We start from the raw sequence: 24,899 nt of genomic DNA, 5'->3' as shown, positions 1-24,899 counted from the left end.
TCAAAAAAAAAGTTTACTTTAATCTCTAAATCTGACTGTACAATTCATCTGTGAATTAATGGCTGCAAAACACTGCTACTGAATTATCAAGTGGCTTCATGATGACCTCACCAGATGTGCTGTAAAAAAGAAAAAGAGACAAAGATGTAACTCACAAGCAAAAAAGCATGAGCACAGCAACACGAAATGCAGTTGATCTCTGATATATCATGATGGATAAATCGAATTATTGTTTATATCAAACACTGAGAACATCCCCTTGAAAACCCCGGGTAAATGTATAGCCATGCTCTTTGCATTTATCAAATTTACATTCAGCAAAACATTCGATACATAGAAACGCCTAGCAATGCCCAAGCATAGGCTCTGCTCCTGACAGCGCTTCCGCAATTATTTTTCATGGGCGGAGTAAAGTGAGCTGTGTGACAATGGACACCTCGCTGGAAGCGCTAGCACTGTAAAGCCGCATGGCGACGGTAATAAGGGGTATGCTTGAAGGCAGCCTTCGGTCTCTTGCGCTCATTTTCCACACGACACAGCTGTCACGCTAAGAAGCAAGCAATAGGCACATCGCTTGTCATGCAGTAAAGCCAACCCAGCTAACTGTAGGCCAGCGGCGGCGCTCGCCTGGCCTGCTTTTTTTGTTGCTGGAGGCGCTGTGGCGCCAACTGTACGTTAATTTCAATGAGAGATTATTCTCTTTATGGTATACTGTGACAGGATTAGACCTCTTACGATAAGCGATGGCTAGCTCCAAAGCAACATTCCCTGTGGGTTTGATGCAAAACAGGCAGGGCCTAGCGACATGAATGGTGTGCTATCAGTACGCCAGAAGTGCATCGCTAGCGTCTGAGCACTGTATTCTTGCTTCTACGTTACAGACAAGCTTATTTATTGCTATCTATTTTACGTCGCACTATCGAAATATGAGCCGCTTTGCGATCCCCTTAGAGTTAGATATACCAAATATCGAGTGTAGAAGCAGAATATTAGACAAAACATATTAAAAGGGGACATTGAATACTGTGACCAAAACACAGCAAAGGAAATCTACTATATGAAGAGATTTTTTAAACGTATACAACATGCCTATTATTTTGACACTTTTTCATGGCTCTTACCTATCAGATCAATATTACAATTTTGCAGTTATAACTGATAACTGTTCAAGTTGAGGCCGTGAAGAAGAAGCACTTCTTTTTTTCAAAGCTCAAATTTCGGATTCATCTGATATTTAGATTTTTGGGGAGGGTAGAATCATAATTACAAACACTAGTTAAAAGAGTTCTGAGGTTATGTCTCAGATCGAAAATTGAATTTCGCACTCAAAGATAAAGAAAAGAGAATGGCTCATAAAAGCTGTCAACTTGGGTACTTTTGTACTGCGTAAATGGCCTCAATTACAGGGAAAAGGCAGCAGCTCACATGTATTTGCAAACATTTACAGCTGAGCCTGTATAAAACACACACAGCACAGAACTTTGTTTAATGCACCAGAAGCACACAACTCTGGGATGGTTCCAAACATCGCATTAATACTACTGTACTCCAGAGCGCTACATACTAATGCTTATGTTTAGCCATTGTAGGTCATAGAAATCCTGTTTTCTGTGTACTCCGTGGCCCAAAGGGACAATCGTTTCAAATAAGCAATGAGTATTGCTTAAATTCAATGATCTCACCATGGCAGTTTTAAAGTTAAACAGCTGTCTCAATTGTCCGAAAATAAGAATTCTGTGACTCTGATTCACTGTCAATCAATTGTTTCTGTCCTCTGTATTTCTGACCGCAGATTTTCCATGGCTTTTAGCTTTCACATTGTTGCGATGGTCAATGCAGTGCTTAGAAGAGCATGAGAGTTTAGGCAGGGCAATTAGAAAGTCGTCCCACAGCAGTTTAACGGTTTAAAACACCAGCATATCTGGTCCACAATTCTGCAGTTGCAGACGTCAGTATGATATGATAATTCCATACTAGTATTTTTCCATTTCTCACCATTTATCAATAACTAACTGGCTGACCGGCCCCCCAGTATCGGTGCTACCCCTTGTGGCTGCACCTTGCGTAAAGCCACACTGATTGCCCACGTTGCGCACCATCATCATCAGACTTTATGCGGCAGATAGCGATCGAAAATGAACTGTTGCTAGAAAGAAAAAAAGGATTTTGAGCTAAACAGTGCGCTGCAAAACTCTGTTCTTTCCAGTTTCGTAATGTGGTAGAAAAAGAAAAAAAACTCAAGCTGCACTTACACTCCTTTGGGATGCGGACAGCCTCTTCATCCACCAGCCTGACCTCATGCACCAGATTCCTGAATCTGTACCGGATGTGCAGGGCCTTGGGCTCGCCCAGGCAGGGGTCGTAGAAGCCAGGCAGGTTGCTCTGCATATGCAACAGCAAAAGACAGATCAGTGCCTCATATGTTATTTGTACGAAGGTGCAGGAAAAAAACAAAAATCACTTTACTACATTTGCATTAACAGCATAAAATGCTTCCAGGGCAACTTTTTCTTACTGAGCTGAAAGAAAGCCAACAAGACCCAAAGAAGCGAAAGGAATAAATAAAAATTCACTTAGCGGCAACAGGAGAATAATCAGAATGAGAACTTGCACACAAACATAAATATTCCATGAGAACAGCTGCTCGAATGGCGACCCCGAGACAGCATCAACAGTACTGGTTATGCAAACAAGGCGACCGAACCTGACAAACAAATTTTTGTCGAAGAATTCACAAACAAATGTTGCAGACAACTGAGCAAGAAAGCTAACACAATTTTACCAAAGGGAACTTGCACGATGAGAAACGAAAACATGTTGCTGCATTCACGACCAGACAAACAACACAGTAGTACATCCCTCATTGCCCCTGCTGCTGCTGCCAGGTGACAGCTATGACAGAAAATTAAATATCATTAGCAGCAAAAGTAGCTATTATATACCAGATGGTAGCAGATCGGGAGCTTCAAAGGTACTTCTTGGATTACATTCAGCCATTTGTGCTGCAAGAAAAATTGCTTGAAGTCTCGATTTGATGTGTTTCTCCATGCATTCACCTTTATATGATCATGTCATGAAGCTAAGTCAATGATAATGCAGTTATGAGCATGCCATGTAAAGATTATGTGCACTCCTAGCACACTGCTGACTGCCATCTCAACTGCAAGCTTGCTGTCGGTACCTAGTATGTGGCTCTGTGGCTACACTTTTGTCATCGTAGTTTTGAAGGATATTTTTTAGATCACTAGTTGATACAAAGAACTGTGCTTAGGACATTGTAGATGAATTCTGGGACCCTCATCAGAGAAAAAAATTTCCAGCTGGGTTCTGCGGGACTCTCGAGTTCCCTGATGTACTTTTAGAGTGAAAGCTTGATTTCACGACCAAAGCTGCAAAAGCTGATTCATCGCCGGAGCCTCAACCTTGAATAAATAAACAAACAAATAAAATAAATACTGCCGCGACTGGGATTCGAACCCGTGGAGGTGTGAACAGATCAGCTTCACTGGCCACTGCATGAGAGCACCATGCAATCGCCGCAGGCGATCACATCTAGTGTTGAAATGTAACACACTCTCATGCTGTGTATTCCACGTTGTCGTCTTCATCAAATTCCATCTGAGCTGCGAACAGATCAGATCAGCTTAACCTCGATCAGAGTTTAACCTGATTCTAATATAGTAGCCAGATGTGCTGACAACCCCGCAAAGCAAAACCATGACCCAATCAGGCTAAACATGTGCTTTCGTATGTCTACTTGGTTTAGCTATGTTAAAACCCTATCATTTTTGGTGTTCCCCAAGCACCTAAATCCATGCATACCTCAACCCATGACTTCCCTTTTACCCATATTATTTTGTGACTAATCATAACGTGATTGCTTCCAAAAGACTGTTTCACAACACAGCCAGTCATACTTTAATTAGCTTTGGGAACCTTCTAAATGGCTGCTTTGTTAGGCAGGTTAGAAATGCAGGGTTCCTCAGTACTATTTGAAAGCTCCTGAGATTCCCTGAAGCTGATTAAGAACCCTGAAATGCTGCAAGGAAGTAGTAGTTGCAAAAGTCTTGTGCCTCAGAGAGCGCCTGGTCACTGTATGTGACTGGGTGGATCTCACCACAGTTCCATGACCTTTGCACTGCAAAGCTGTGAACATGACTTACACTGACACACAATATGGCTGACAGCATGCGTATGCCAGAGCAACAACACACTTTATCGCCACTGTCCCTAAAAAGCTTGTCTTAATGGCAACATGTGGCAAGCCCTTGCTTTAGCTACCTTGAAACAAACAGCACCACTAATTTGACTTGCCTTGGATGCATCTGTCAAGATGATGTGAGAATCCTTCACAAGGCACTGTACAGCAACTGTGACATCCACCACTTCCCGGACGGTTGCTCCCGGAGGACTGCATGTTGAACAGGAAAGAGTAAATTATTCAATTGTGCAACGTTTTCTGTTCTCATTACCATCCATATTAACGAGACAAAAATAGATGGGCCTGATTGTGCATTAAGCATTTTACCCCTGCCCATTGTCCAGACAGTGAGTTCGCATATTAACAGGGCATAAATACAGAGAAAAAATTTGGTCTCCAAAAAAAGCTACGAGGTTTGTATTAATGAGGCACAACCGCATTGGCTTCAACATAATGTTTCACATTCTCCTCTAGGCTGTACTGACCAGCTTTTAACACAGGGTCGACTACATAGCTGCCGTGTGAAATAAGAAAATACTTTTGAAAACTTTTGTTTACATCTATTTTATGGGCCCCAATCACAGCCAGTAACACCACTCAACAAGAGCAGTGCCATCGTGTCTTGACTATGCCATAGATCGGCGTAGGTCTATACATATGAGGCGATATTTTTGCGTCCAAGAGACCTGGGTAGTTTCATGGAGTGCATCTTACATGACAAAAAAAAAAGGGACACAAAACGCTACTACAGGACTTCAGCAAAAAGAACAAGATAATGACAAGTTTGTCATGCACTGATGTGGCCAGCCAGAAACAAGTAAGAGGACTTACGAGCTGTTCTCTTGTTCTTCACTGAAGTTTCCATAGAGGGCCTCGATGATGACAAGTCCACCCCGCGCCTCCTCATTACTCTTGATTCGGAGGTATGTCTCATGCATGAGGGCCACCTGCAATCGTAAGCATGCGGCACGAGATGCTGCTGACAACATACAATGATTGCTGCAAAACACTAGACTCAGACAAATTTCCTTTAAATGTTTACATAATACAGTTGACTTATAAAATGAACTCAACAGCTACCGAACATCTCAAATTATGTGTGGCTTGAATTAAGAAACATTTCAATACACTTAATGTTGACAGGACCAGAGCATGACTTTGAATAAATTATAGTTCAAATTAAGCGAGTTCATATTAATAAGAGTTCACTATAATTTGCTACAATAAAACTAAAAAGCAGTGGCAGTTATTTTGTATTAAACATTAGTTCTTTGTTATAAACAACATTTCACTACAGGCACACATATTTCTAGCCATTATTGCAGAGACTTTGATCTGGGGCCATTTTTCGTTGGCTTTTATTGCATGCAAGCAAAGACCTCCACTGGTGAAATTAATGATACATTGTTTCAGGTTAGTTACAGGTACACAGCCATACTCTGTATGTGTTACTTTCTGCCGCCAGGTGGGGCAGCACACTGCGTTTCATCAGCATGACAAGGATGATGTTGTCAGAGCATACTGAAGAAGGTCACCTCATTGGAAGTGTGTACAAGAGAGGAGCAGTGTACGGTAATTCATACACAGGCGGTACTGATTTAAGATGAGCTGTATACTTCAAGTGGAAGGGACCACACAAAACCATACCGCAGCCTCAGCTTCTTTTCTCCTCTCTGCCAACTTGGCTGCGTTGGCCTCACGAGCTCGTTTCGCCTCCCTGGGGGGAAAAAAGAAAGAAAGAAAATACAGCTGAGAAGTTGTCACTCTGCCAAACCACAAATGGTAGCAGCTTAGTGCCATCTGGTGCTTGGTAAAACGATTCAACTGCATTATATCATACGTCACTGCTGTTTTCCTACCACAGCTGCCAAGCCAGTTTTCCTCCCTGACTTCATCAACTTGCCTTCACTTTCCTTCCCGCAAGTCCACTTGGTTCAACTCTGCCATTTCTGTAACCCCTTTGAGATACAACCTCAATCGCCTCAGAGAGAAACAGATTCTTGATGTCTACGCCAATTTCATTAAATTTCACCCCCCAAGGTCACTAGAGTGTTGGCTCTGAGCATTTCGATGCTTACAATGTTTTTGCAAAAACGAAATAAAAGACACACACTCTCCTAAGCTACTATGACAATGAACAAAAACTAATTACATGACCACAAGTGCAGGGCATTCTGTTTTAATGTGGTAGTTGCTGCCATCACATGAAAATGGCAAGTTTTCCAACCCCGCAGCACAGCACAATGTGTACAGCACATTCAACAATGAAGCCTTGTGCTGCTGGCTATGAACCACAGAGTCTGCTGCAGAGTGTCATATTGTCATGTCGCAGTAAAGACGCGCTAACGCACTAGGTGGTTGGGAAAGCGCTCAAGAACGTCCAGGGCTGACACCGACGGAGCAGAAACTTCGCTGTCCTCTCACTTACAGTCCTCACGTCATCTTCTGTAGCGCCAGCGTCAATATCATCAATACATTTTTAATGCCATTATGTTGTTGTCTCTCAGAAAATTTCCAACTTCTCCGTCATGAAATTAAGTTACGGACTGAAACAGGATGCACACTGAGCACAATGATTGAACAGCCATGAATGAAATTGCCGGAGCCTATTCCATTACATGAAATTCAATTTCGATTAAGTACAGTTGAATGTCAATAATTTGAACACTAAGCTAATCAAAAATTTTCTTGAATCATGCAGGGCTTAAATAAACAGAGCTGTTCTCATACACTTGATGTTGATGGAATCAAAATATCAGTTACAGCAAGCAGAATTTTCAAACTGAGCAATTTCAAATTAACAAGAATTCCCCACATCTGCCTTCACAACTAAAAGTCTAGTACTTTTTCAGGACTTGAACGTTTAGTGTCTGGTCATGTATTAGTAATCATTTCTCTCCTCTCAGCACAAAAAAAAAGGACAAATGATAATAGACAAATAGAAAAACAGACAAGGAAGTTTTCACACTTCTCTTATTCCACTGCTGTGAACAATGAGAAAGATGAAGCGCCTACCTTTGTTTTTGTCTCTCCATGTAAGGCACAATGACGAATGTCTGCAGGACGTACCACCCCACAAGCGGGGTCACCGTTCCATAGAATATGGCACTGGGAAGGGGTTCTTCCGAGAGCAGAATGGGGAATATGTAGCTCTGAGAGGCTCGGTTCAACCTAGAATCAAGGAAAACACATAACGGGTTGTGAAATGTGCAACAATGGGGCTGGACACTGCAAGTTTGCTCACCTTTGGCATTAATAAAAGAATGAACAATAACATCACCCAGCTCACACCACCCAAGGCACAACGGGCTTCTGGGATAGACACTGTAACTAAGCTGTGAAAACTGGTTAACCAAACAACGTTACTAGCCAGCGGGTAAGGTTTCCAAAAGGTGGCATCTCAGGCTACACCCCTTGCAGAAAAAGATGCTGGGCGTGGGGGGACTTTTTTCACAAGCGATGTCAGTTTAACTGAGCTGAGACTGATGGGGACTGCTATGTCCCACTGATGAAAGGTGCCTCCCATTAATCATGACGAAAGCAACACTGTCCCCACAGCATCATTCTATGTACTCTTCAGCTAGTTGATCCCCGATACTATATCAGACCCGGATATATCAAATTACTGACTAAATCGAACAGCCAAAACATCCTCTGGGAAATTCTGTTTTAAAGTACAGGTCTTCTGTTGGTGTTTATCGAATGTTCCAGAGCATCATTCGATATAACGAACAACGTGCCATGACCTTGCAAGTGGTGCTTCTCCTAATGGCGTTCCCGAATTCACTTTTAGCACACACAGTAAAGAAGACTGCAAGACACTGGGCAGACGTTGGCAGTGCTAGCTATGCAAAGACGCTGTGCAACTGCATGATGAGTAGAACGCGGGGTGTGGCTTGGGTAGCCTTCGATATGATGTACCCATTTTCATCACAACATAGCTCTCATGCGGGGAAGCAGGCGTTCAGTATACTGGCCGTAATGCGGCAAAGCCAACCTAGCTGACCAAAGGCTAGCGCTGGCTCTCGCCTGCTCTGCTTTGCAACTGGAAGCATTCAGGAAACCACTTGTACCTTGATTTTAATGACTGGTAATAGGATTAGGCCTCTTGTAATAGATGGTGACTAGTTCCAAACCAGCCTGCTGTAGCTTCGAAGCAATCCAGGCTAGGCCCCACGATACCTAGCGAGTGGCACCCTATTGGAGTCCTGAACTGAGGACCCCACCCACGAGGCCCAGTCCATTAGTCACCCTTCCTTTTAATAAAATAGAAGTTTTCCACCACCACCTCCACCATGCTGCCAGCATGCTGGCGGGTGGCAGGCCACTGAAGGAAACGTGCTGTTAACTTGAGTGCTCGTTGTATTCTTGCAGCCTAGGTTTCCTAGGTTAGATAAACTTATCTGTCGCTAAGTTTATGTACCACATTAACAATACATCCAAGTATTTCAAGATCACCTTTCAGTTCTATATATCTGGGATTGAATTCATTGCTAGCAGGCCAGATTTCATTATGACTATCCTCATACCAGCACGAGCCACCAGCCTACCAACACTAGAGAGCACCCACATATAAGATGCCCATTACCTTTTTCCTTCATTGGCTACAACCAGCCGCCACTGTTCATGACTTCAACTGTATTAGGATGGCACTTATTACGCAAACAGAAATAAAATAACTGCATGTGTTGACCTCTGCATATGAGAGAAAAGCGCACTTGTAAGCAAGTAATCATGAAATGAAAAAGACATAGCGTGGCCAAGTACGACATACCAGATGCTTTAAGAATCACATGTACTGCACTGACGAAAAGTATGTCACTTTGACAGCATATGAATTCCTTGTAGCCCCCCCCTTAGTACTCTACTCCAGCAATGATGAACCGAGGGGAGAAGTTAACATGTAGGGTAAAAGAACTAGAAGTTTCACCAAAAGGTTGACTGCATTCCTTTAATGGCCCCGTGTTAGCGGCTGCGACGGCCGCTCGCACCCCACCAAGCAATTTGCAGCTGCACGTCAAGAACTCTTGGCAGCCATGCACGGCCGGCCGTTGCACCCACCTGCATTTTGTAATTGTACACAGTGTACACTGCCGCCCAACCCCTATTCTTTCTTTCTATCACTCCCCCCTTTCTTTCCCTCTCCCTGTCCTCTCCTTTTCCTCACACTAACCACAGCTCCGGTGCATAAGGTTTCGAATGGCAGATGCCAGGGCTAGCAACACCTTTTCCTTCGATTGTTTTTTTATTGATAAAGAGCCACTAATAATAATTCCTTTAAACAGAGACGGACTGGACAATAGAGAAAGGAAGCGTTAGTAAGACAGCACTTTTCCAGTCCTCATGTGCACAGATAAGTGCATGAATATTGTCATGGATGATGACAGGGGCAAGGATAGCACAAGGAAGAAATGCACATTGCACCCTCCAAAGCAACATACCATGCCAGATGGTATTGTAACTAGGAGCTTTGTAATCTCTTTAGCCCATTTAAATTAGACATCAGTGTTTCATTATGAACTAGAGTAGCAGATATAAGCTCTGCAATGTGAAAGCAAACATTTTAAAATGAGTTCGCCATCACCAGGTTCCTTCTTTTGCTTTCACAGGCATAGGCCCCTAGACTGGATGCAAGCATAACCAAAGTATGCCAAGGAACTTGTTTCATGTTACTTCTAGAATGGTTTGGTTTGGTTTATTGGGGTTTAACGTCCCAAAGCGACTGTGGCTATGAGAGACGCCGTAGTGAAGGGCTCCGGAAATTTCGACCACCTGGGGTTCTTTAACGTGCACTGACATCGCACAGCACACGGGCCTCTAGAATTTCGCCTTCAAGAAATTCAGCCGCCGCGGCCGGGATCGAACCCGCGTCTTTCGGGTCAGCAGCCGAGCGCCGTAACCACTGAGCCACCGCGGCGGGGCACTTCTAGAATCAATTTTGATCGCTCGAAGCATGCTGTTTTAAGGTGTTGTTACGTGGTTGTCCCAGCACAACCAATGAATGCACGACCGCAAAGATTTCTTGTGTCAACTTTTTCCACACATTGTGATGTACAGCTATTTGTCTGTTACCCATCATCACTTTTTCCTAAACTTCTGGCATCACTAAACCAAGTTAAAGCATCTTTCAGCCATAATTGACAACAGTCAGCTATAGCCAACTGCACAAATCTATTAATTAATACTATGGGGAAGTTGCTTCATATTGATTTACTGCCTTTAAAATTTTGTGCAAAGGCTTCATTAAGGCCCTTAATATTCTTACAAGGTCTGCACTGCGCAAAAGCTGCTGAAAAAACTCGCAACAATTTTATGTATGTCCACGGTTTTATGTTGCGCCACTCATCTCCACAAAGATGTCACATCAAGGAGTGACTCACCTCAGTTTAAGTGTGATTCCCGTGGGAATACCAATGACCATCGTAGCCCCGACTGTGTTGTGCTGGGATATTTTCCTCTCACAACCATATTCCACAATGGCCCCAAAGGTGCCGATTCTGCACAAAAAAAAAAAAAAAGAAGAAAGAGAGAAGAAAGAAGTGATAAACAGATGACAAAGCTCCTTTCACATAGCTCACTCAGAAGTAGGCTGAGCACAAAACACATAGCAATAAAGCCTGTTAAAAATTTTGAAGGAGGTAAGAATTTTTCAGGTGTATGAAGCCCACTGGCTCCCTGTGAACAAAGTTGCAGAATTATCTGGTTAAAGAAAGTCATTTACTTTTTAGTAATTATTTCCTTAACAGCGCCAGATTTCCTATGAATAGAACAGCCAGCCAAAACTTTTTAGTAGCTTGCAGGTGCACAGATCGACCAAGAACTTAACACAAAGCAAAGGGAAGGTGTGCAGTAAACATAACCGCAAACTGTTGTGAAACAAATGCGGCAGAAGTAGAGCTATAGAAATTTGAAGTTGTCAGTTCAGAAACAAGAATACAAATTTTTCTTCTAGTTTCTGAAGTCCCAACTTCAAAACCCTGTAACTCAACTTCTCTGTTAGGCAGGACAATAATTTTACCCTTACTGCATAGCTTGATGTCCAGAGAAATCAATGGCATTCATTCTAGCAAGTTTCCAGCAGTAAAATTTCTTGAAAGCTCCCAGTAAAAGTTACATGACATAAAACATAAGTGCTCGAAAACTTGCTTTGCATAAAACTAAATGACATATTTGGAACTGGCAAGCAAAAACAGATGTTCCCTGAAGGTTTCATAAATGTGACTTCATTAATAGACAGTTTTTTTCTAAGACTCTCTTCCCAACTTAAGGATTAGAACAAAGAATAAAAAGGAGAAGAAGCCCTTTAAAATTCCCCCTAGTTTTTGAGCATTAACATCAGTTTAATTGTATAAGTTAATACTGTTAAGAAACAACAACAAGAGACGTCATATTTCCCTGAAAAATTTGTCTCGAATATCTCAAGATGACATGCTTTTTGCCAACTTACTTGATACTCCCTTTTAACCGGCCTTCATCGGGAAATTTGTACGTGTAGCTGACCATAGCAAATGTGTTTGGGATTCCAAACTGATGGAAAGAAAGAAGAAAATAAGAAGAGTCAGGCAAGATAAATCAACAAGACAAAAACAGTCATGGCACAAACAAGATTCTCACTGAAGATTTTAAACTTGAGTCCAGAAAAGACAATCTGGGTGGTCAAAATTTACCGGGCACTGAAAAGTGACACAGAATGCAGCACAGCCATTGCCATCTCCTTTCTCTATGAGTTAAATACCGCAAACTTTGCACTCCGGAGGATGCTCACGACAGCAACATTATCTTTATTTGGTTTGACAGCACTAAAACTTTCATGCTGGTCGCTGAAAAACAGATTGAAAAAACTCGCAGAATTTTCACTGCCCTCTAGGGTGAAAAAGTGACAGATATGGCTGTCTCACATTTTCACTACTGAGCCAGTAGATGCTCAATTTTTAGCTGTGCCCTACTACTAAAACACAATACCATTTAACCCAGAGAAAAAATAATATGCAGCCATCACTTTAAAGGAAAACTGAATTAAAACCTCAAAATATTGAGAAAGCACCACATTTTCATCATGAGCTATGATTACCCAAGTACACAGTCATCATTCTGGTTATTTTTGAGCGTGTGGCTCTATTTTTGATGTTTTGTTACCGGCCACCGGGCTGCACTCACGCCTACCCTCAGCAGCACCGTATGCAAGCTGGCTAGCACTGTGCAGTTCAGGATTTTCCGTCTCATGGCACACTTACAAACGTTTATGCTGAACCTTGCCTGAAAGCGCAATGGCTCCAAAAGATCAAACAGTGCCTTATATACGGTGCTTTATGTGCGGTACCATACGTGGAAGACAGACACAAATGATGTTTCTGCAGTTCAGGCAAACCATCGCAAGCTCACTCCTGCCCAGAACGAGACAGCGCTCATTCTTCTGGCAGGCGCGAGATGGCACTACCGGTACAGTCTCTGTGAAACGTTGCTGATTTGGTTTGCCATTGCTGCAGACGGTGGAAATTTACGATCAATTCTGACCGAATCGGGAAAGCAGTCACCCAAAGTGTACAATCACGAGATGCAGGCGGAGAACCTTGAAGGGCAGACTCGAGGAAGCTGAACGAAATGGACTGTACGGCGAAGCGAAAGCATGACACACGCGTCCACTTTTGTAAGGTCCATGCTAGCGATAGCTTGTGACTGGTGGGGCTGACATCACATCCTGTATTGTCAGAGCTTTTACAGGCAGCTTCTAGGTGTGGCGGTTCGAGAGATATTCATTGAAATGATTATTTTCTGCTCATATCCGTTTCGAAAGAGTGCTGTTTTTGTCACTCTTAGTACCACAGCTATCACTTAGGACAGAAATCTCAGCAACAAATTTTGTGTTCATTGTTCCTTTCAAAGAAATAACCTACCATGCATTTGATATTATTACAGATCCAAATAGCATCACGAATGGCTCTAAAAGTGTGTTATGCCATGCACCTAGGAGAGTACATGACGTAGTAAGCCTTGACAAACTGACCTGATTCATCTCATTGTCATTTATGTGCAAATATACTGATGTAAAAGATAATAGACTCTCATTAATTTGAACAACTAGTTTACTTGAACCACCAATCTGATCTCGTCAACGTCAAGCACATTAAGTAGTTCCGTTTAACTCCTGCAGTGTTTGATTATCAAGAGATGACTGTAGCTGAAGTGCAAGCAAAAGAGAGAGAACACCTGGTTTGCACTAAAGACACATCTTTACTTCTGTGCGCAAGTTAAATAAAAGTGCATGGAGCCAATTCTCCACAGGAAGACTACATGCAAAAAGTTAAGGGCATGTTTTTCACTCATACTTTGGAGTAATCAGTAGCTACAAGGAAACAAGGTGTTCCTTTTCATACAGCTTGAACCTGTATATACTCCAAAGACCAATGAATTGAGGCTAGAACTGCTGACAAAAACAGCACCATCAACTTGACAACTGAAATAAAAAACTATGCAAGTGATCATACAATGTGATGTGACAAATCTGCGTTATTAGTAATGTTTGTACATTCACTTCTACAGTGATCGGCTTCCCATTTAGTCTTTGAATTCAAATTCGCCATCACTTCTTTGTTCTGACATTGTGCGGGCTTCTGCTGAGTGGGAGAGGTGTGGGTGGACCTTCAGTGGGTGGAGGCTCTAGACGGGAAGCACACTCCGGAAGGTGAAAGCTTCGCACACACATAGGCAGCGGCTTTTTTGCAAAATAAAACTTTACAGCTAACACAGTAAAAAAGGAAACATGACCAGCTAAGGCAAGCCTGGCCACTGGAAACAGCAGCCACACACAAATGTGTGACAATGGGCTGAGGTTCCAATACCTGAAGAACACCAATGAAGTGCCCATAGCTGGTGTCCCAAACAATGGATGTGTTCATCGACGACTGCAAGCCACCCTTCCATGTCAGGTAGCCAACAGTGTGCTTGCCCAGCTGCCGTGCTAAGACTGCAGTGAAAGTTGGAGAGCACAGCTACAGTCACCAAAAGCTACCAAAGAATGCACTGAAACCCATCAATCAAACTTTCGTGCAACATTAGAGTAGAGCCGAAGAAAAGCAAAAAATTGCAGTTTTCTTGGCCTCTCTTGTTATGACGGCAGGTGGCAAAGTAAAAAATGACAGACTGCCATAGTCATGGCAAATTAATTTCTTTTTTTATCAGGACTGCCCCAGAATTATACACTACTTTCAGTGCCTTTTATTACCTGCATGTCACTATCGTTGCCACTTTTTCTATTCTTCATTTTCATGGTCCTCACAAGTTCTGTGAAATCTGCAACTGTCACTTTCAGTACTGCTGTAAAAAAAAAGAAAGTGATACCTTCGTCTTCTAAGCTGTATACTCCAGATCTTCACCTCCCAGACTTAGCACTGTGCACCCATAGTGCTAACACAGCAGTTATGTATGCAATATTTAGCAAGCTTCGTGCAAGATAATGAAACAGGCAGATGGTGACCAAGCTTGCCCAAGCCACGAAAAGAAGACAAACTGAGACGAAGAAGATCTCTCCCTCCTCGGTTCTAATGTGGCTCTGCTGGCTGCCGCTATCTTTGTTCATTTGTAAATATCTATAAATAAATTCTTTCCACAACATAATTGATGGAGTTGGGAGTAGCTGTACATAAGATGAAGCTCTGCAGTGGATGCCAGCTTCGTCACCAGTAACGCCCCAAGAAACTATGCAGCCAACAACGACACTAGTCATGTCATCGGTCATTATCACTATCCCCATGATCCTGGGACATTCCGGCATGGACAGTGGAGACGAGGATTGGCTGCTTATGTATGAATGTATGAGTATACACAACATACGAGATCAGAACTGTATGCTTGCCAACGTAACATTCTCTTATCTTGAAGGCATAGTGTGTGTCGGATATGAGGCAGCGTTTAAAATAGTGACGTAACCGATGATTAAATTTTGGGCTTCTCCTTACAGCACCACAGTGCCAGAGTAATGCAGTGAAGCTCAATGTGACATCACAGAAGGCAAGATTTCAAATTTCCGCTGTCATCAACCGCACGCTGCTGTGCCTCGTTGGATGCTACCAAACATCGTTTGGCAGGCTTTGCCTTCAGTGGCACTTGCTCTATCCTTCAAAGGCACTGGAAATGTACAAGTACCATTGCTGAAGTCGTCACGCGCCCCCAACTTGGCACTGTGCGCTGCGGAGAAGCTTAAAGGAAGTTATGATTTTAATTGGCGATTATGTCACCACTTCAAATGCTAGGGCAGCAGCTTGGGCATATTGGTTACTCATTTGTGACAGAACAGTGCAAAAAAACACCGGGACAACACACAAGCGATGCGCTTGTACCGGTGTTTTGCACTGTTCCATCACAAATCTTAAAATGCTAGCCCAAAACAACTTCACATGCTTTACCTGCAATTTTCACACATTCGAACCCTTTAAGCTTGTCGATTTCAAGAACCTATGCAGTTGCTCTTTAAGCAGTATGTTGCCACGGCCAGTGCCCAACTCCCTGCCATTTATTTGATCCCAAGACATTGGCCACCAAAAATTTGCTAACATAGATCTTCATTCTATGAGTCCTGTGCATCCTCCTCCGGTAATCGAAGTTTCTTCGATCAATTCTGGCACACCGCCTTATATTTGCCCACAGCAGTGCAGCCCCCATTAGCAGGTGCATTAGTTTCTATTGCTCCTGCGTTGATCACATTACCCCACCTCTCGCCGGTAATCAATCATGTTGCCCTTTATCAGGTACCACTCCACACTTGTTTCTTTATGTGTCTCTCTTCGTGCAGTAAAAAACTATAGTTGGTGTCTAGCGGTTGTCCTGTGTACTACTTCTCCAGAGTCTTCGTTGCAACGTTGATGCTAAGCTCGAATGAGAAACAACCACCTACTTCACGGCATTTACTGTAAAGGTGTCTGCAGTGCAGCTCTTTACTTACAGAATGTCAATGTGACACAAACATCATGCATCATGCATCACTGCCATCATGCTGCCGTGCATCTGTCATGCGTATGTCCCGAGTTTTGCTTTACTAATGAGAAATGTTTCCTTTAAGTGCCAAACTATGTTTCGACATTGTCAGAACAGAAACCCTCACGGAAGCTGATCCATACCATTCAATAATGCAGCAGAGGCTGTTTTTGAGATGCTCGTTGAAGAATGCTATCGGTGCTACATCAATCATATTAGTGAAAAATTTATATTTGAAAACTACAAAAATTATGTGAAACATTTAGCAGTTTTGAAACAGCACCATTCAGTTTTTAATCGCACAGGAAGTTAGGCAATCTTCTACTTGAAAACAATCACTCGCACAGTAATGCACAGCACTACAAACCTTAAGAAAGTGCTTGGGCACATAGGGCTTACCAAGGTTGCAGCCAGGTCGCAAGCCAACTGGTGTTACTTGCAGCATTCCTTGAGCTGATGCAAAACTGGAAAAGGGAGTTTGTGAAAGGAGTTGCATATATATATGTATATATATATATATATACTATTGCAGGAGAAACTAGGAATACCCACAAAGTAAACAAAAAACTATACATGAGGAGTATGCTGCTGTATACACGAGCAGCTGTATACAACTAATTTTGCAGGTTCCTGCATGCAAGGATTGAAGCTACTGAAAAAAGAATTCGAGCACAATACAAAAACAAAATAGCTACGAGCCCTTGGCCAATGTGGTAGCAAATTTTCACTAGTTAAAGTCCAGTAACCAATGGTAACAGAATATGATTACTGCAGAGTACAAGCCACAAAAGCGTCAGTTACTTGAACAAACTGGAGGAATTTTTAAAAATTATACCCGTAACCTAGAAACACAGGTAATCCACATGCGCAGTTTTTTTCACTGATATCAAATGTCTAGCACTGAAGCGTTGATGAACTCAATAACAGCATAACTGCCGAATTTTTCTTTCCAAAGGCAGATCAGTGTTTCAATGAAATGTGCATGGTCAATGTGCTCACGAGTCCTACAGAGAAACTATTGAGAGATGATGTAAACGGATGATTAAAAGGCACAAACGAAAGGAAAATTAAAAGGCCATTAAGAGTCATTTAAAGAATGTAATGCAAGTCTTACTAACCTTCTCTTCGAAATCGTCTTGAAGCCCTTGACACCACAGAGCAGGCCATTTCCAGCGCCGATTTCAAACTGTGAATGTTGTTAAGACAGAAGAGAGAGGAATGTGAACAACCGAAGGCATAAGGACGAGAAAGGGTGAAGACCAAAAACAGCCTACAACACTCCAATAGAAACATCACAAGCACAAAAGGAAAAAAAAAAAAACAGGCAGAAGGATACACAACGGTTTTTGTGAAATTTTACAGGTTAAATATAATTTGATTCAGTGTGAAAGCCCCATGGAAGGGGAATATGGGGGGAAACTGTAAAAAGCACAATAGTTCTAGTGTAACAGAAAATTAGCTTTGCAACAGGAGTGTGCGAATGTTCAGGATTTCAACTATGGACTGAATATTCATGCATGCATTATCACAAGTCAAAGCGATACATGCATTAGTAGGGGTAGAAGTTGGTTTTCTCCCGCTCTTGCCCTTGGACCTCTGGCAGTGCTCAGCAGTTTTGTTGGTTTAGACGGTTCTTGCTTTATTGTGCACATTACAATATTTCTGTCATGGGAATGAATCCTGGCCACAGCGGTCAGATTTTCATGGAGGAAAAATGCAAAAACACTTTTGCCTCGTGAAAGTCAGCGCATGTTACAGCAGCCCAGGTAATCTAAAGTAATTAGGAGCTTTTTACAATGGCACCTTTTTCTCAATGCTTTCTTTCACTACCTCTTCCATCCCTTCTATCACAGAGTGATTTGAGTGCCCACTGAGGGCAAGACAGTTACAGCGTCCTTTCTTTCATTAAGGAACATTGCATTTGATTAAAAGATAAACATATGTACATGTAAATATTTGCTTATATCTCAATATCAGGGTGTGATACCATTACCAAGCCCTCCTCTTTTGTTGAAGCTCATTATGTTTGCATCCTGAACATAATACAGTAGACCCTCACTGAGACTGCACAAAAAGCTCAAAAACCAACAGAATGTAAGGCCAGGAAACTTGCATCGTGACAGCTTTCCTTCAAGACAGAGTAAACGCAATGAAGAAGCTGAATGCTTGGTTTATGGTTTATGGGGATTTAACGTCCCAAAGTGATTCAGGCTATGAGGGATGCCGTAGTGGAGGGCTCCGGAAATTTCCATCCACCTGGGGTTCTTTAACGTGCACCAACATTGCAAAGTACATGGGCCTCTAGAATTTTAACTCCATTGAAATTTGACCGTCGCGGCTGGGGTCGAACCCGCGCCTTTTGGGTTAGCAGCCGAGCGCCACAACCACTCAGCAACCGCGGCGGCACCAGAAGCCAAATGCAATAACTGAGAAAGTATCAATAAGGTTATGACATACGCGGTGTTGTGGAATTTTCACCAGTTCCCTTTGAAGTGCTGTAACATAATTTTTACTGTTTTTGTATTACATGGGCACGAACAATTGAACTTTTTCAGTGCACTGAACATTCTGCACTGCCTTTTTCATATTACTGCTGATGTCATCATGAAGACAAAAAAAGCCTGCTGCTCACTTACACATAAACTGCACAGCTATGTGCAACTACCTAAATTTGGGGACAACATTATTCATTTGAAGGACATAAATTAGATCTATATCTGTGCTTTCTTCCACTTCACATTGTTCTTTCTCTACTGTATAGAAGGAGTAAGCAATCAGTAATTGATTTAACATTGAGAACCAGTTTCTTTTTGCATGCATTTGTCTCATTCAATTAAAAAATTTCACTATTTGCACATCCCTACTTTACACACGTGTAAAACGGCGGTGCTAGTTATTTACCCGTAGCATACTGTGTATGAGACAGAGTATTAACACTTTGATGCAGGCCATAAGGCCTTCTAGCCTGGCATTTCTGTTGTGCTACTAAAAGAAATAAAAAGGAAACCTAACAACAACAAAAACGAAACAACAAGAGGCCCTACAATGACAATCAATAATAGAAATGACTCCCATGACTCCTCAGGCATATTAAAGAAATCATTGCATTGTTTTGTCTGCCTACATAATTGCAGGAGAAAAGCCAAAGTAAACAAAGAGGAAACAGGATGCACCTGCTCGTACCTCCGACCACATTGATGGCGATACAACATGCCGCAAGGAACACACTATGTTTCCGCTGCCGTTTCCGTTTTGCGTCGACAGATTCCCACTCAGAGTGACGGTGTCATTTAAGCTCAGCGGTGCCTCAATGGACTGGTTGATGGCCATGCTGTTGATTTCCATCTGCGGAAAGAACCTGGCGCAACACAGGCCAAGGAACAATTAGTGCTGAACCAAAGAATACTACTATACAGACACACTGCCAACCCGATAAGCTTAGCACTTAATAGAACCACTCATAAAAGAAATGCCAGTCTCTTTCACAGAGGAAGGTAGCTGCGAGCATGAAATCCAGTGCAGTGGCCCACTTGCTAAATATATAAACCAGTTATGTAATACCAGGCATCATTGGTATAATAAGGTATTATGTGTAATAAAGAGACACTGAGAACAAACCTAAGTTGACTGCTTCGGTACATTACTGCATCTAGAGACAAGGACACTAGTCTCATTAAAAACGGAGCTTTTATAACCTAGAAAAGGTTATAAAAGGTTAGCTAACTGGCGCAACAAGACATATGATTGCGCACAGATCCCCAAGGATGGGCTCTACCGCTCTTCACTTCCAAGTGGTGACTGTGGAGTCCATCTCGGTATCAATGTTTCGGGTTTGAATGGAGAGGTGTGAAAAGTTTGAAATCCGATTTCCCCAGCAGTAAATGCGTATTTTGCTGCCGGACAAACATTTCCATAGTCAGAAAGTTCCATACATTTTTTCTTTATTATTATTAAGGAAGAAACATGGATGGAGATGTTCTCAGTGTCCCGTGAACTTCCCAAAGCTGCACATGGGCTGTGAGAGGCAGTGCAGCGAAGGGCTCAGGACTAATTTAGACAACCTTAGGATCTTTAACGAGTACTGACATCACACAGCACATAGGCACTTTTTTCATTTCACATCTGCTATAGAATGCAGCCGTTGTGCCTGTGATTCAATCCCCCAAAACCAGCCGTCACTGGTATACGTCCTATCTAAAGCTTCCGAACCTGCACTATTCTTTACCATAACCATTTAATAGAGCCGGCTTCTGCTAAGTTATAAGTCTGACTTGACCGCCCATGTCTCCTTAAGTGCACCTCCTTTGAGAGATGCAAATCTTAACCTTGTGTTCTGTGAATTTCGATCTCATTTCTTTAAAGGGACACTGAAGAGAACATCATCTAAACTTTGTTCTTCATAAAAATCAACTCTATAGCTTTTTCTGGCCATGAAGGTTGTTCACAAGCAAGAGACACATTTACTGATGAGAAAATTGAATTCAAAGCGGATTTTTTTTTTTCTCTGCTACTAGACTCAAACTCCTGACGCCGTGATTAGAGCACTGCACAGGCTTTATTTTGAAGCCCAGGCCTAGCCAGGGCCCAGGGCTTCAAGCTTGGACTCCCAGGCTCGTCCAAGCCCAGGCTCGCTAAGTTATCCCTTTACTATGCCCAGCCTGAACCACCCAGTTCATCACGAGGCCCAGCCTGAGCCCATTCTCGGCAGCAGCGCAAAAGGCACATCACTCAATGAGTGCAAGTAGATGCATACTGCACAAGTAAAAATGTGACTGGCAAAGGTACTTGAAAAACACTTGAAGACAAAATTGTTTAGTGAAGATAAAAACTTGGGTCCTTCTTATCCGCATGCTTAAAGAAGAAAATGCAATAACATTTGGAAGTTGGCCCACCCCCCAAATATTACAAAGGACCCCCCAAATTTTGGAACTAGGCCCACCTCAGAAATGGATTAAGGTGGATTCATGGAACATTCAGTCAGATTAGTATACAATCCCATATGGTAACCCAATGGAAGGCAATAAAACAGCGTAGTCCTAAGATTTTCAAATATGAGGAGCTGATGATGTCATGACCCTCTCGACCAATCAGAGAATTTCGTTATGGAGAAACCCGGTGGTCTCAGCAAGACGGCAGCTTAAATGGTATTGCATTAAAAACAAGAGAAGAGGAGATTAAATTGCCCATTTGCTTTCTTGGGCAATGATCTGCTGAGACCGTAGCTCCAAATGACCACTCCTACAAGCAACGCTGCTGCAGAAAAATTGATGGGCCACAACAGTATGGTGACAAATTCCCTCTCTCGAGGTAGGCGAACAGTATCCAAAGGGGCACAAAAATCCCCCAAGGGCTTCTCAGTCTACATAAGATGCTGTTGTTGGGTTGGGTTCCTTGATGCATAAGCAGGTAGGGTAAAAAATCAGTTTGCATCTAGCTGGCTGCTCAGCCAGAAGTGCTTGCAGCATGCGACCATCAAGAACTATCGCGAATCCAGTAGGTTTACTGTGCATTGAAGGCCATTTCACTGAATCAGTTTCCCCAAATATTACCTAGGAGAAAGAATAAACCCTGAGTGTCAGTCTTTGACTAGGTCAAAACAAAAAATTCCACGAGTGTAAGCTGGTTTAAACAAACCATTTGATTTCTACCTCTGCCAGTGGGTTAAACATATTAACAGGAAAAAAAACTGTGTAAGAAGGTGCCGAATTATGCAACACAGGTCAGCTAGGCTTTACCTGACCCAGACTAAGTTAGCTAGGCTAGGCCAGGCCGGGTTATCTTTTGGTCATTAGAATGGGGTAATCTTTTGAAACAAGCTGACTTCAATTTATCCTCAGTGTCCCTTTAAATTTTCCTCGTATAGCAGGCTGTTTTCTAGGTGTTCCGTGCTTGAACAACAGCCTAGAAGTGAACAGAAAAAGAAGAAGGACCACAGAAGTTTCTTACCCTCTCGTATCATCATCATAGTAGGCTTCAAAAATGTCACTGGCATCAACGCCTACACTTATGGTTCCCTGCAAGAAACAAAAACCAGGGTGAACATAAAGGCACTCCTAAGTTTATATGATAAGGCATTTTCTGGCCTGCGATGCTGTGTTCACACAGTCCTGGTGCAAAGCCTGAAAAGTCTTATGTATTTCATCGTCACCTGATACAAATAACCATTGTTCCCTGATGTTCTTGCATTTTACACGGCATTTCGGATGAAGGCGAAGTAAAGTCAGCAGAGTAGGGGGAACATAGTTTATTGCACAGCCATGCTGCATCCACAGAGAAAATTCTCCTCATCTACAGGCATCCAATGCAGCAGCATGGCGCAGGTGTATGGGGGAGCTGGGCGCTCATTGTAATTTTTCACATCATAGATGGCAAGATTGATAAAGTGAAGTTTCAAGTTAAAACTATACAGCCCATTCTGACAGTTTCCAGTCTCTAATTCTACCCAAGCTTTTACATTATTCTCAATGGTTTTGTGAATAACATACTGAAAGGTTTGCAGAGAATAATGCTCTTTTATTTCACTGTTGTAAGCAGCTGCTATTTTCAAGACAGCATGTTTGGCAAATTGGTAGTTTGTCGTCAAGAAAGAAATTGTGCAAAAAAGACATGGATGAGCTAAAGTATGAAACAGGTGCAGGTTCGCAACTGATTTTATTTGGAAGCAAACACATATATCTTCAAATCCATACCAACTACCCATGCGATGCTCAGAAGCCTGTAAAGCAGGCCTCTGAGCATTGCATGAATCATAAGTTTTCAGCACAGGTTTGGAGATATAAGTATGCGTTTGTTTCCAAATAACATCAGTTGTGAGCTTGCGCCTGTCCAGTGCTCTGCCTCATTAGTATATCAGTATCACAATTTTTTGTTGGCGGCAAAGACAAGTACAGATGGGTAATCACGACATTTTTTAAGCAAACTAAGGGTCTATTTTGCTAGAACATCATGTCCTTCGATACAAACTGCCCTTGAATGTTAAGCAATTCAAATTGTCAAAAGTTGTCTGCGCTCACCTTAGGATTTGTCCGCTGCTGCAGACGCCTTTCCTCCTGCTCCCTGGCCAGCCTCTCGTATTCTTCCCTGATCTCTTGTGGTGTTTTGGTGCGCTGAACAATCTGTTGAGGTGAACAACAGAAGCCTACATGTAACCACCTTGCACAAGCGAGTGAATGGAAACAACTGCCTCATTCTTTAGACCTGCGTAATTCATCAGATCGCCAGGAAAGTGTTGTTTACCTGCCATCCCTCGGTGTCGAGTCCCTTGAGACCCAGCGTGTCATATATGGCTCTCTTGTGGGGATCCACCAATACTGAAAGGTTTCGAGAAGCAAAAAGAAAAAAAATTTAAATGACAAAACATATCATGCAGCAGAACTATCTATGAAGCTCGTAGAAACACTGCTTCCGGTTAGCAGCAGAGTCCGGCTGAAAATTTCACTATGAAGAACAGTGAGGCATGTTACACAATGCTCACAGGTAAGCGATGTTTTGATCACTATACTGGGACAGCTAGAAAGATGCCACAGAAACGTAAAGGAGAACGTTTGCTACTTGTTTCGACATCCCATCATTAGACCTACCGCCAAATAACTTTAACGAAGCTATTTCTATAAATGATACAGCTACAAATGCCAGAAACCCACTATGCCAAGAACCTTTTCACTGCATACTGTCACGAAACGACTGCTGCACGTTTCACAGCACAAAACCGAACCGTCTTGCAAGCTTCCTCACCAGCAGCGAACATCAATGGCACGGCGCTAACACGGATCCGCTTACAGCGGCGCGGCTCGACTTACAGGCGCCGCGATCGAGCCACATGAGACAGGTAGACCACGGAGGTCCAATAACTACGACGGGTTCTGCCTGGCATGAAGACGCGGCAAGAAATAGGGAAAGTGAATGTAGTGGATGTAGTGGAAAGTGGATGTACAAGGCGGAAAAATAATGTCCTATCCTTGTGTTATGAGATCTATACTGACTCACGTAAACAGCCTGACAGTGAAACCACCTTTAATGGTGACATGCAATGTTTCATCCTTCTTCAGAGCACGCCATTTCAGTTATCAAACATGCGACGAACTAAACTAAGTTTCTAAGAACACTTTAAGTTAAGAAACGCGTTAAAGACAGTTCATTTGTTCCAGTTAAACGTTACTGAATGATCTACGTGAAAGTACAGAGAAATCAGTGAAAGCCGGAAACACCGCAAAGCAAAGGACATACCGTCGTACGCTTTTCGAGTCTTGTTGAAGAGCACCTCGGCATCCCGCTTGCTTCCTGGGTCCGCATGCTTGTCGGGGTGGTAAATCTTACTCAGTCTTCTATAAGCGTTGGTTATTTCTTCGGGAGTAGCCTGCGCAAAATGCAAAATATGACACCATCGGAATGGGCTTATATGCACACATACCAGCAGACCGGCACTTGCCGACACGGCGACATTTCATCATCCCCGGCGTAAGCAACTTATCACGATCGCAGAGATTAATATGCCCGGTTAAGTCGCAATAACCAAGCAGTGCGTTCAACTTACATCCCTCGCAACGTTGAGGAAGGTATAATAATCGTCCTCTACTTGTAGGATATCATCGTCTGCCTCTCCGTCCATGTGCGCCGCCATAACTGCGGCTAGCGGCCCCACGCTGATAAACAAGAAACTTCTCTTACATTTTAATAAAACTAACGTTGCAGCAAAATATAACAAATAAACTCTGAATAAAAACTTATT

At 42.6% G+C, this 24,899-nt stretch overlaps 1 protein-coding gene across 2 annotated transcripts; it reads right to left on the bottom strand.

Annotated features, from left to right (window-relative positions):
- LOC149364659 (dnaJ homolog subfamily C member 11) lies at window positions 1-24,801 on the bottom strand. 2 transcript variants are annotated; one of them, XM_089574645.1, is made up of 17 exons: window positions 24,705-24,801; window positions 24,398-24,527; window positions 23,408-23,481; window positions 23,185-23,286; window positions 22,118-22,185; window positions 19,355-19,529; window positions 17,290-17,357; window positions 16,571-16,635; window positions 14,041-14,165; window positions 11,649-11,728; window positions 10,582-10,698; window positions 7,217-7,372; window positions 5,849-5,918; window positions 5,033-5,148; window positions 4,315-4,411; window positions 2,253-2,382; window positions 1-119 (listed from the first exon to the last, which is right to left on the bottom strand). In XM_089574645.1, the coding sequence occupies exons 1-17, from the start codon at window positions 24,789-24,791 to the stop codon at window positions 97-99; spliced, it is 1,683 nt and encodes a 560-aa protein (XP_089430771.1). In that variant the 5' UTR covers window positions 24,792-24,801; the 3' UTR covers window positions 1-96. The 2 variants fall into 2 exon arrangements, 1 of the variants encoding a protein (XP_089430771.1); XR_016289210.1 differs by lacking the exons at window positions 1-119; window positions 2,253-2,382; window positions 4,315-4,411 and having other exon boundaries at window positions 5,737-5,918.
- Window positions 24,802-24,899: the final 98 nt, after the last annotated feature.

The sequence above is a fragment of the Amblyomma mixtum genome, chromosome 2 (assembly GCF_055824585.1).
Source record: "Amblyomma mixtum isolate Tamu chromosome 2, ASM5582458v1, whole genome shotgun sequence".
NCBI lineage: Eukaryota > Metazoa > Arthropoda > Arachnida > Ixodida > Ixodidae > Amblyomma > Amblyomma mixtum.
Note: the sequence above shows the minus strand (reverse complement) of the source record. Positions and strands in the feature narration are given on the sequence as shown.